Below are 12,579 nucleotides of genomic sequence, written 5' to 3'. Positions count from 1 at the left end.
CCGCCGGCGATCCGCATCTCTGCCGCCGCCGTTCACGGGTTCCCCGTTGAAGAGGAATATAACCAACGATCCGACCTGATGATCCTGCCTGCCGAACTGACAGTGGGGGGCCAAAACCTCCCAACCTATGCCCTCACCGATTGCGGTGCGGAAGGAAAATGCTTCCTCGACCAAGGATGGGCCGAAGAACGCCAACTACAAATGTATCCGCTGCGAAACCCATTCGACATCGAAGTATTCGACGGAAGGACCGCCGAAAGTGGGAAGTGCACCCATTATGTCCGAGGACAATTGAGAATCAAGGACCACATCCAGAAAAACGCGCTGTTTTTCGTTACACAGCTAGCCCATTACCCCATTGTGTTAGGAATGCCTTGGCTAAAGCAGCACGACCCAACGATTGGATTCGCGTCACACGTTATTACGTTTGACAGCGACTATTGCCGCCGACACTGCAATATGCCCGACAAACCGGAGAAGGTTAAAGCTTTACACGCCGTACCAAAAAAAAGCCGCCCCCAGTACCAGGCTGACCGACCGCCGTCCCTCCGCGAAATGGATATCGCCCCTATCTCCCTGCAAGCCGCGAGCATGTACGCCCGCCGCCGATCCTGCCGACTGTACGCCGTAACCTTGAAACAGATTGATGAGGTCCTAGCCGCCGACCCCCAAAATAGGAACGGGCCGACCCTGCCCGAAACAATCCGGGAATTCGCGGACGTATTTTCCCCGCAAGAAGCCGAGAAGCTGCCCCCACACCGACCGTCCGACCACCATATCCCGCTTATAGAAGGAAAAACGCCGCCGTTCGGCCCCCTGTACGCCATGTCCCGCGAAGAGCTGATAGCCCTTAAGGAATGGCTGACCGCAGAGTTGAAAAAAGGGTTTATCAGACCCAGTTCGTCATCCGTCGCCTCGCCCGTTTTGTTCGTGAAGAAGCAGGGAGGAGGGTTGAGGTTTTGCGTGGATTACCGCGCGCTGAATAACATTACCGTAAAAGACCGTTACCCGCTGCCGCTAGTCCGAGAGACCCTGAACAACCTGGCCGGCATGAAATTCTTCTCGAAAATCGATATCGTTTCCGCTTTTAACAATATTCGGATTAAAAAGGGGGAAGAATACCTGACGGCATTCCGCACGAGATTCGGCTTATACGAGAGCCTAGTCATGCCTTTCGGGCTAACGGGAGCCCCCGCGACGTTCCAGAGATATATAAACGACTCCCTGCGCGAATACTTAGACGTATTTTGTACAGCCTACCTGGACGACATTTTGATTTATAGCCGCACCCGAACAGAACACGAAGAACATTTGAAACTCGTACTGGAAGCCCTGAGGAAAGCCGGGCTATACGCCAACGCCGCGAAGTGCGAATTCTTCGTGACGGAAACCAAGTTCCTGGGCCTGCTGGTCGGCGTCGAAGGCGTAAAAATGGACCCTGAAAAAATCACCGCTGTCCTGGACTGGCAAACACCCAAAAAGCTTACTGACGTACAAGCATTTTTGGGGTTTGGCAACTTTTACCGGCGCTTTATCCGAGATTTCTCAAAGATCGTAGCCCCTTTGACGAGATTGACCAAGAAAGACGTCGCATTCGAATGGAATAGCGCCTGCGAAACCGCCTTCCGACTGCTGAAGAGAAAGTTTACCGAAGCCCCCGTACTGGCGCACTTCGATTGGGAAAAGGATGTGATCCTGGAGACCGACGCTTCCGATTATGTTTCTGCGGGAATATTGTCACAATACGGCGACGACGGAATACTCCGCCCCGTCGCGTTCTTTTCGAAAAAACACACAGCTACCGAATGCAATTACGAGATTTACGACAAAGAATTGCTAGCCATTATCCGCTGTTTTGAAGAATGGCGCCCGGAACTCGAAGGGACGTCGTCCCCGGTCCAAATAATTACGGACCACCGCAACCTGGAATATTTCACGACGACGAAAATGCTCAACCGCCGACAAGCCCGATGGGCCGAATTCCTGTCAAGATTTAATTTCCGTATCACCTACCGACCCGGGAAACAAGGAGCGAAGCCCGACGCACTAACCAGGAGGTCAGAGGATATGCCTGAGGAGGGGGATGAACGACTTAAGCACCAAACACAAGTCGTACTGAAAGAACACAATTTACCTGCCCGCCCCACCCGGTTACAACCCATAATCCGCCAAAACAAACCCCTATTGCCAAGACACCTGATAGAGCTACTAGACGCCGGATACGAATCCGACCCGATAACGCAATCTGCCCTAGAAGCGTTGAGGACAGGCGCCGACCGCCACCCCAAGCTGCAATTGGCCGAATGCGAAGAACGATCCGGCTATTTGTATTACCGCAATAGACTGTACGTACCCGATTCGAATAATCTGAAAGCCGAGATCCTGCGCCGCTGCCACGACTCCCCCGTCGCCGGTCACCCCGGCAAAGCAAAAACCTACGACCTGCTGTCCCGAGAATATTACTGGCCCGGAATGCTACATTACGTATCATTATGGGTAAAGAAATGCCAGACCTGCCGCCGAATCAACCCGTCCCGCGAAGGCCACCAGGGCCTCCTGCGACCCCTGCCCACTCCTGAACGCTCATGGCAACACCTGTCGATGGATTTTATCACACATTTGCCGCAAAGCAACGGCCACGACGCCATCCTAGTGGTCGTAGACCGCCTGACTAAGATGAGACACTTCGTCCCTTGTAAAGGGACCTGCAATGCCGAGGACACCGCCAACCTGTACCTACACCACGTATGGAAACTACACGGGTTGCCCCTGACGATAGTTTCGGATAGAGGCACCCAATTCGTGTCGAAGTTTTGGAAACACCTGACAACCCGTTTGAAAATCGACAGCCTGCTATCCACTGCTCACCACCCCGAGACTGACGGACAGACCGAGCGTTTTAACGCGTCCCTGGAACAATATTTGAGAGCTTATGTGGCCTACCTGCAAGATGATTGGGAAAGTTGGCTTCCCCTCGCCGAATTCACAGCCAACTCCCACAAGTCCGAGACCACCGGAACCTCCCCGTTTTACGCGACTTACGGATTCCATCCCCGCATGGGATTCGAGCCGGTACCCCTGAACCAGCCTTTGCCCGCCCAGCGGGATGCCGAAAAGCTAGCCGCCCGAATGGAAGCCATTCTGGAACAAGCCCGCGCCGAAATGACCGCCGCCCAAGCCCGTTACGAAGAACAGGCGAACCGACACCGTACCCCGGCCCGCCGGCTTACCGTCGGCCAATATGTATGGTTAGACGCACGGAACATCCAGACCGCCCGCCCGCAGAAGAAACTGGATTGGAAGAACTTGGGACCCTTCCGAATTTCTGAAGTGATTAGCCCGTACGCCTACCGTTTGGACCTGCCGTCGTCTATGAGAGTACACCCTGTTTTCAATATAAACCGACTAAAACCTGCTGACGTTGAGCCCCTGCCGGGCCAACAACCTGCACCGCCACCCCATTTGGAAGTGGAAGGTGAGAGAGAATACGAAGTCGAAGAGATCCTCGACTCCTTTTGGGAAACCCGCGGCCGAGGAGGCCGCCGGCTGAAATATATCGTCCGTTGGGCTGGATATAGCGAACCCACGACTGAACCTGCCGATTACCTGGAAAACGCTGCTCAATTGGTAAAGAATTTCCACCGTCGATACCCCCATAAGCCCGGGCCCCGGCCGTGACGGAGCTCGGCCTGGAAGGGGGGAATACTGTCACAGACCTGAAGGACAGCCACTGGGCTGTCGCTTAGTCATGACCCCTGTCACGTGAAGGCGCGAGGGCCGAGCGCCTCGCGCGCGTATATCTACGCGAAATCTCTGCAGTCTCCGATATGTAGCTCCTCGAGCTACGTCTTCGTCAACAACCACCTGCTACCCCGTACCTGGAAGACTAGATAGCCAATATACTCTGTCCTGTTACCTGATCGCCCGCACCTACCTGTCCGCCCTGCCTGCCCGTGACACGCTGGTATTTAATTTGGAATATTGGGCGGTTAAACGGTAAAATTATTTCCGCGAAATATTTATTATATTATATTGCGAACGACCGAAACGAACGGATTTAATATAACGAAAAAAAATCGCGAAATAATATAACGCATTTCGCAATTTTTTGCGATTTGGAAATAAAATAAAAAAACATTTCGACCGTTAAAAAAAATACAAAAAAGAAATCATTGCGACGAACGGTAGAAAAACAACCGCGAAATTTATTAATTCGATTAAATATAATGTAAAAAAAATTAGTAAAAAAAACAAAATTAAAAATAAAAATTAAAGGAATAAAAATTATTTAAGGCCAAAAAAATTTGGTTAAAAAAAAACCTAATATTACGACCAAATAATTGGGCCGGTATTAAAAAAACCAGGTGCGGTTATATTTTTTTTAATAATATTTGTCCAAAAAAATTACCGACCGGTAAAAACAGGATTATATAAAAAAAATTACGTAACCGCACATAATTAAAAAAATTATTATAATTAATAAATACCAAATATTATATAATATTTATAGTAAATAATAAAAACAATATAACCGTTTACCAACATATTTAATATAGCAAATATATTATTATTAGGAATAACAAATTATATAAAATATATTTATTATTATATAAATAAATTCGATTTTACAATTGTTTAGCAGCAATTAAATTTTAATTAATTTTAATATTTATTTGAGAACGATTATAATTTTACCCCCAATTATTAAAAACCCCAGTTACCCAGTTAAACGTTCAATTGCTTCAACCCACTGTACTTTATTATAAGAACAGGTTATCCCGATACCTTGATCGTAATAATAATATATATATATATATATATATATATATATATATATATATATATTATAACATTAAAAAGCGGCTGTTTGATTTTATATACGTACCAAATTTGGTCTGTATCGGCTATTTGGTTGGATGGCTATAAAGGTTAAAAGAGCAAAAGAAAGATGACCACTTCAGCGCCCTGTCCACTTGTGGGTCAACCACTCTAGCCTTAGACCTAAACCGACCCGATTTTTGCGTGGACCCACATGTATATTGCAAAGCCGTAGTTGAGCCACAGGTTCAATTGCGGAGCTACGGGCTTCAGGGATGAGTCCTGAGATTAATATTATGGCGATTGCTAAAGTTTAGCTGTGCATTTCCTGTCCATTGCTCCTGCCTAGTGATCAGACCGCATGCCACGCAGCACCAAAATATTTATTAAATGCGTGAGTGTGCAGCAAACGCGAAGAAAGAACTACCTTTTTTTTTTCTTGTATGAGGCTTGGAAGTTACCAGGGGAAGGACACAGGCTCCAGAGATTCCCAAGCTGGGCAAGCAAAAGTATGCTGGAGCGGGGCTTCCCGTTATTTCCTACTCATGACTACCCTCCTCCCTTGTTCATATGTGTCTGACAAGCGCTCCACCGTTACCGGCATGGCTAAATCTCCGCGCGCGCCGAACCACAGTAGGTATTCGGTGTCCAAGGATGGATCCTGAGACGCTTGCTGCAGCAATGGTTGCTGCTGTGCCTGCTGGTGCTGCTGCGTGTGCTCCTGGATCTTCTCGGGTTCCTCCACACCCTCGTCCTCCTCATCATCGTCTTCATCCTCCCCTTCGCCGTCGTCGGGCTCCAGCTCTGCCAAGTTGCGCTTCAGTCCTGTGCGCACCTTGTCGATTCCGATCGCGCGCTCCTCCGGTGTGAACATTTTTGGCTCCTCCAAGCTGCCATAGACCCCCAACCGCTCTATGCTCCACATTCGAATGGCGTGCCAGACATCGCCAAGACCTAGCGGCTCCTTCTGTCCACCCTCGCCGTCCTCATCGGCATACTCGTCCTCCTCGGGTCCAGCATACTCCTCGTCGTCGTCGCTGTCGCTGTCGTAGTGTGTGGCGCTCTTGCGCCTGCGGCTACCATTTCGTGCCGCGTCATCGTTCACAAAGTTGTTAGGCTCGATGCCTGCCGCAGCGGCTGCTTCCCTGGCCGCCTCGACGCTGGACTCGACATCGGGCTCAAGTTTCTTCCGGAGAAGCTGCTGGAGTATTTGTTCGTAGTCGCGACCTGGAAAATTTGTCGACGGATGTACCACAATCCTGGAGAACAAATTGGCGTTGTCTTTAGTAACGCCGATCAGTGAGTCGATGTTCTTTGCAAGAATGAAGTTTTGCTTTTCAAGTGTGGCACTGTTTTGCGATGGCGACACGCACATACACACACATACGTCAGTACTTGACAAATCTCCTCCTTAAGAAAAGGGACCCTATCCATGTGAAAGGGAGTTTTTCCTACGGTGGAGGCAGCGGATCGCTACGGTAAAGCATCTCCTTCATGCTATTGATGCTCGCGATGAGGGTTATGAGCCTTTGACGCGCCTGTTCGAGCGATTTCAGCTCGTCTTGGGAAATATTGAGCGATGACATGGTGTTGAATTTCGCCTTTGGTTCCCTGCTTGCTGCTTTATTTCTTTCAACTTCAATCCTGCAGTAAATGGCGAAGCTCTGTATAGACGAAAATCAATTCGCACGAACGTTCACGTTGACAAAGGATGCCCACCAGTATCGACGTCAGAAGTTCGGGCGGACATGCGGACGCGACGTACCCTCCACTGGGGGCAAGCTTCGTTCAGAGGAATGCTGGCAGACTAGACCTATTATAGAATTCGTGTGGGTGAATTAAATCGATGCCAACGTGGGGGTAGGGTCCGCCTCCCCCTTTCCACGGCATCCTCCTGGCGAATCGACATGCAGTACTACGTAGTCTAGTCAATGCTTATCTTATCTGGCCCTGTCACAAAGTGTTTGCCCTTAGTTACAGATTTGTTGTCGGACAATTTTCCGTCTATATATATCGTACCTCCAGTAAATTTTGTCCCTTATCCCGGTTGAGCGGTCGCTAGAAATCGCTAGAAATAACCAAAGACCCAAGTCCGCCTCATGCCGATCAGTGCTGAATCATGCTGCAAAAGAATAATAAAAACAATAATGCGTCGCTTCAAAGTTTAAGCCCCCCTCCTCCCACCAACGCAAGTTGCAACATGCTATGATCAAGATGCGCGATGATGTACCGACAGAATATGGACAAGAGAAGAAAGGCACACAACTAGCCGTAGTCACCACGAGATCACTGTCCGTGTGATCCAGCCTGGTCGGTAACGATTGTGGCAGTCTCTCGCCCATAGGCGTCAACGGGCGGGTATCTTGCCATACGCTCCAAGTCATCGAGGTCCATGTGGGATCGGATGTACCTGCAAGAAAAGGGAATGACAAGGTCAGCAATCTTGGAGCTTCTGTAGCCAGTAAAATCGAGTCGACATACTTCTCCCGTCCATCATCAACTGGATCATAGTCCCAGCTCGTAAATTTGCCCCTCTTCAGCGCACCCCACACCAGTCTTCGTCTCCTCTGCGAACTCAGCACCTCCTCGGTAATGGCTGCATAATCCCACATGCTGTCGGCCTCAGTCCGGAACGCTGCCAGTACAGATTGGATTCTCTCGTGTGACTCGCTGGTGCCTCCTCCATTCTGCGCTTTCTTCTTGGCCAGCACCTTGACCAGATCTACCACCTCGTCCGGATCTTCGGCCAAGTTGAACAACTGCTGTCCATCCGCAGGGCACGTCACAAACTTCCACGGCCCGCGACGGATCATCATCAGCGGGCCGACTGTGCCCTCGCCAGTGTACTCGGCCAGAACTGTGTCATGACCCTCCTCAGAGCGGCCCTGAAGATGCGGGAGTAGACTAATACCATCCATGGGCAGCCCAGCCAGGGGTTTGGTGCCCACCAGATCACACAGTGTCGGGAGCATGTCCAACGTGCTCACATTCTGTGTGACCCGGTGTGGTAAAAACTCACCCCGGCCGCTCGGCCGCACCAGCAATGGCACTCGAACCGAGCTTTCGAAGTAACTCATCTTGTACCAGAGACCGCGCTCGCCCAGCATGTCGCCATGGTCGCCGCTAAAGACCACAATAGTGTTATCGTCCAACCCGCACGCCTTTACGACGTCTAACAGCTTGCCAATGCAGTCGTCCACATAACTGACAGCGCCATAGTAGGCTCTTCTAGCTCGCTTGATCTGTTCAGGCGTGAACTCCTGGTCCCACAGATCGCACACTTTGAGCAGGCGCTTGCTGTGCGGATCCTGATCCTCCTTGGGGATCTGCACCTTGGGGAGCGCAATATCCACATCCTCGTATAGATCCCAGTACTTTTTTTCGATTGTGTAAGGGTCGTGAGGGTGTGTGAGAGATACCTGGTTTGATAAACAAAGGAGAAAGATGGGGTTGTCAGCATAAAAGTAATATGGTTACCTTTTTTTCTCTTTTGCTCCTCTTCATTCCCTTTTCACACCAGTACCGCAATTCCTTTTGCACCAAGGGGCGGGCCTTCCATAGTAATCTAGTCTATGGCTAGACCGGAGTGTCGATTTTACGCTATTACTTCACTCACCGTCAAACAGAAAGGGCGGGCATCCGGACCCTGTCGGACGTGATTATAAAGGAATTGCTTGGACCGGTACATAACCTCCTCGTCATAGTCGAGTTGGTTGCTGCGCACACAAACACCGGCCTGCAGGATGGAACTGGCATTGTGGTACCACTCAAGCCTGGTGTCGGGCGCGTCCCAGTTCACCGCCCAGCCAAAATCGCCGGGGTAGATGTCACTGGTCAAGCGTGTCTCGTAGCCGTGCAGCTGGTCGCCAATGAAATGCATCTTGCCTGCCAGGACCGTATGATACCCATGCATGCGTAGGTAGTGGGCATACGTTGGGATGTCGCTGGGGATTTGTGCGGCGTTGTCGTAAGCGCCAATTTTCATGGGCAGCAGGCCAGTGATCATGCTCATGCGGGAAGGGGCACAGAGTGGTGAGGGACAGTAGGCACTGTCGAACTGGACTGATTGCGCTGCTAGGGCGTCGAGATTAGGAGTCTTGATCTGCGAGTCTGGGTTGTACATCTTGAGAAGCGGTGCGGCCAGCTGGTCCGCCATGATGTAGAGGATATTGGGTTGCTTCTGGCGCGTGCCGTTGGAGGTGCTGCCATTGAGTCTTGGTCCTGCTTCCGCGGTAGGTGCCTGGCCCTTCATTGGCGAAGGCGGCATTGAGTTGAGGTCCGGGGCCATGATGGCGACTGGGTCAGTAAGCAGATGGAGCCTAGTGTGAATGAAGTTCAATCTGTAGCTGGAAGTATGCCAGACGGAGGCAAATAAGGTGATTTCGAAGAGGTATAGATCAGACTAATGGTAAAAGACCAAGCCCAAGTGATACCAAGTCAATCCCGAGAAGAATGAAACAAAGAACCAAAAAAAAGAAAAAAAAAGAAAACCAGATTGTTCAACGAGAAGAACGAGATGAAGAGGAATAAGAAGGCCGCTAGGGTAGGGTATAAGCCAAGGATCCAGGTATATGGGTTGTGCTGCTGTTTGCGTGCCAAAAGATGTACCGGTATACTGTATAAGATCCGTCCAGCGATGCAACACAATAAGGGCCAGCTGGTTCCGTTCGATCCGACCAAATAGTATGAGGTGCAAACAAGAAGTGAGGCGAAATGTTGTTTTCCAGAGCAGGAAATTATGTCAGGCGGGCGGGGGAGGTCAACAAGCCGCCGAAATGAGGTGCCTCTGACTACTATACATTCATTGACTTTTCCGCCGCACAAGTCGTTCAACTCAAAACACTCCAGCCAAATAACGCAACCATAAAAGGAGAGGCAAGAGGTGGAGCAAAAAATAGAAAGATTGTGGGACTAGCACGTCAACGGCAGCAATGCGCTGCTAGCCGGCCTGGGTGGTGATCGAACGAAGAGACCGCGACGTTGGAAGATGGCGCAATTTTGGGACAAGATGAGGTTCAATAATCGTCCCAACTCGGTGCATGGAGCGACCCTGCAGGGACAAACAATTGGCAAACAAACTGGGGTGATGTCGCAATCGATGAGGGGATGAAATTACTCAAAAAAGTTGTCTTAGCTAAGGTAAGATCAATCAATCAATGCTGGATGGAGTGGAATGGAGAAGAGAAGGAGGAACCCGTCTCCTTCTAGCTCGGGATCTAAAGAAAGACAATCCAATTTATCATCAGTCAAGGCAAACCCGGGGAAGGCTACCGACTCTACAGTAGAACTACGGTAGCTACTAAAAAAAAGGGGGGGGGGTATAGAGATGAAGGAAATCCCGATTGGCACGCGAGAATACGGGGTTATGGAACAAAGAGGGAGAGAGAGGAAGCAGCGGTGTGCAAATGGTGGCACCTGAGCTTCTCTGTGCTCTTCCCGTGTCGTCGGATTGTCAGATTAAACTACCACCCATTCGATGGCAGACGGGCCTATCATCCATGTCATGTTAAACCTAACCAATCCATGCACAGCGACTGCCTAGGACCCTGCAGCAACACCGAGGTGGAAACTGCCCGAAGCAGTAAGTGAACACGCATGTGACTCGACCTGCTACCACACAGCCGCGAGATAGTCTTGGTAGTTTGCTCGAAGTTTCTACCTCCTTGCGTATGCATTACATGTAGCACAAGGACAACCTTGGCCCAAGGCCCAGACCGTCAGATAGTAGGCCTCTGGAAGCCCTTGAGAGTCGTTGGGCGCTAGGTCACTATAGGCAGGTCGTGGAACTGATTGCAGACGCCACATAGAAAAGGAGAACTGTTGAGCTGTCGTTTATAATTTCCGAGTCGGACCACGCAGACGGTGTGGCAGGTTTGAGTAGGTAGGTAGTATTGTTTACCAGGGGTACTTCATATGAAGACAGGCCGAAAAGCAATCGATCGATGTTGTTACTTTTGCCGTCCATGACGGACACCATAATATCCGTAAATGCCTGGCTACCTAATTACCTAGGTACCTTAAGTACAGATACTAACAGAACCGCAGGCGGACCCCACACCAATGACGAACCAATCACAGCTTTCGTTAAGCCCGCCAGGAATGGAAATGTGTGCGGTAATTGCAAGAACGTCGCATGCGCTTCGTTGCAACCCGACTGATGAGTTCCTTCCGATTTCAAAGCCCCACTGCGTATTATTATTACCATATCCGTACATATACGAAGTACCTTAGTACTGAAGCCAATTGCCAAGTACCTAGGGTGTCTCTCCGTCAAGTCGGCTTCGGGGCCTTGGCGACAACCTCACCATTGTCGATCACTACCTACCACAAAACTTTATTTAGTTTTCGACAAAGTACTTCGTAGAAGAATGCTGCACTGTGCAACGTCGGAACGACTCCCTCGCCTCATATTGTAATGTTCAGATTGGTAAAGCTGACGTTTGAAATTCTGTCATATGAGCGACATGTTTACGTAGCAGAAACCGAGGCGAGAAGTTTGGAAGATAAGAATTAGTTTGTTTCGTAATCTAATGTTTGTGGTATTAGGTTGAGTGCAGTATTATAGCAAGTAGATAAGTATTATCCCTGGTCGCGCACTCTATTACAGTCAGGAAAAGACGATTGTCTCACGATGGCCGCCCTAGTTTGTCTTCTTGGCCTGCGACTTCTTCTTGTTCTTCTTTGCAGTGGCCTGGGAGTTTCCAGGTGCGGGCGCACTCCAATAAACCACCATCTGGACAGCAAGGACCAGGTTTAGCACAAAGCCAGCGACGAATCCGTACAGGATCAACTGATCATCGACCTCCTGAAGAGTTGTGAATATGCGGGACAGCGAACCGGCAAGGTAGTTGAAGACCTAAAAGAGAACAAACGATCCACATTGGTCAGCTAAGCTTGGCCCAGAATAATGTTGGTACATGATACCCAGGGGGGAGGGGGGTTTTCCACTCACGGCAAACGCGCTCAACTGTCCCGTACCTCCCTGCTGCCAGATGGCCACAATCTGGGGCACCTTGCTCGCAACCCCCAACACACCTGCACCGGCCTGGAGATAGCCCATGGTCTTCATGTCCACCATAGCCTCACTGAACAACGTCGCAGCCGAGCTCGCCAATGCGGCAACCAAGAGCGCAGCCACGCCCTGCCTGCCGCTGTAGTTGAGCACCAGCAGCGAGATCACGACGTTTTGCACCAAAATCAGGGCCGTTTCGCCATACGTGCTGAAGGGGAAGCCACTGCGAAAGTTGTATGCCAAACCGATAAGATATGCCGAGGTCTCGAGGAGATAAGATAGAAAGGATACGCCCGACGCCGACTTTGAGTTGACCAGCTTGATAATCTGGGGTACCTTCACGATCGATGATGCCGCAATTATACCAATGCCCAGGCCTTTTGATACGGCGAGCTTGACACACGTAGTGTCGGATGGGTCGACATCGAGAAGAAGTGTCTTGTAACACACTGGACCAATGATGGATTCACCGAGGTCGCGGATTGGCGGGGGTAGCTTGTGTGTAATCGGCTGTACGAGAGAGCGAATCGCATCCATGGCGAGTTTGATTCAATGGCTGACTTTTTACCAAAAGGCTGATTGTGTCTTTGTTGTGAGAGCGAGAAGGTGGAAGTTAGTCCATCTCGTGCAGAACTGGGGCTTTTTTTCATATTTTTAACCTGGACGCGTGCTTGAGCTGATGACCGGGCCTGGAGAGTGGATACGTGTTCCCCTCTCAAGCGCCGTAAACCCACTAAGTGATGATTAGG

At 50.2% G+C, this 12,579-nt stretch overlaps 3 protein-coding genes across 3 annotated transcripts; all 3 read right to left on the bottom strand.

The window, feature by feature from the left end:
• Positions 1 to 5,057: 5,057 nt before the first annotated feature.
• On the bottom strand, positions 5,058 to 6,701 carry MGG_08602 (uncharacterized protein). Its single transcript, XM_003716085.1, has 2 exons — positions 6,274 to 6,701; positions 5,058 to 6,167 (listed from the first exon to the last, which is right to left on the bottom strand). The coding sequence occupies exons 1-2, from the start codon at positions 6,402 to 6,404 to the stop codon at positions 5,351 to 5,353; spliced, it is 948 nt and encodes a 315-aa protein (XP_003716133.1). The 5' UTR covers positions 6,405 to 6,701; the 3' UTR covers positions 5,058 to 5,350.
• Positions 6,702 to 6,741: 40 nt separating this feature from the next.
• Positions 6,742 to 10,110, bottom strand: MGG_08601 (choline-sulfatase). Its single transcript, XM_003716084.1, has 3 exons — positions 8,435 to 10,110; positions 7,300 to 8,237; positions 6,742 to 7,228 (listed from the first exon to the last, which is right to left on the bottom strand). Exons 1-3 carry the CDS (start codon positions 9,104 to 9,106, stop codon positions 7,105 to 7,107), a joined length of 1,734 nt encoding a protein of 577 aa, XP_003716132.1. The 5' UTR covers positions 9,107 to 10,110; the 3' UTR covers positions 6,742 to 7,104.
• A 1,203-nt stretch (positions 10,111 to 11,313) lies between these two features.
• MGG_08600 (mannose-P-dolichol utilization defect 1 protein) lies at positions 11,314 to 12,455 on the bottom strand. Its single transcript, XM_003716083.1, has 2 exons — positions 11,771 to 12,455; positions 11,314 to 11,674 (listed from the first exon to the last, which is right to left on the bottom strand). Exons 1-2 carry the CDS (start codon positions 12,365 to 12,367, stop codon positions 11,459 to 11,461), a joined length of 813 nt encoding a protein of 270 aa, XP_003716131.1. The 5' UTR covers positions 12,368 to 12,455; the 3' UTR covers positions 11,314 to 11,458.
• Positions 12,456 to 12,579: the final 124 nt, after the last annotated feature.

The sequence above is a fragment of the Pyricularia oryzae genome, chromosome 4 (genome assembly GCF_000002495.2).
Source record: "Pyricularia oryzae 70-15 chromosome 4, whole genome shotgun sequence".
In the NCBI taxonomy this organism is placed as follows: Eukaryota; Fungi; Ascomycota; class Sordariomycetes; order Magnaporthales; family Pyriculariaceae; genus Pyricularia; species Pyricularia oryzae.
Note: the sequence above shows the minus strand (reverse complement) of the source record. Positions and strands in the feature narration are given on the sequence as shown.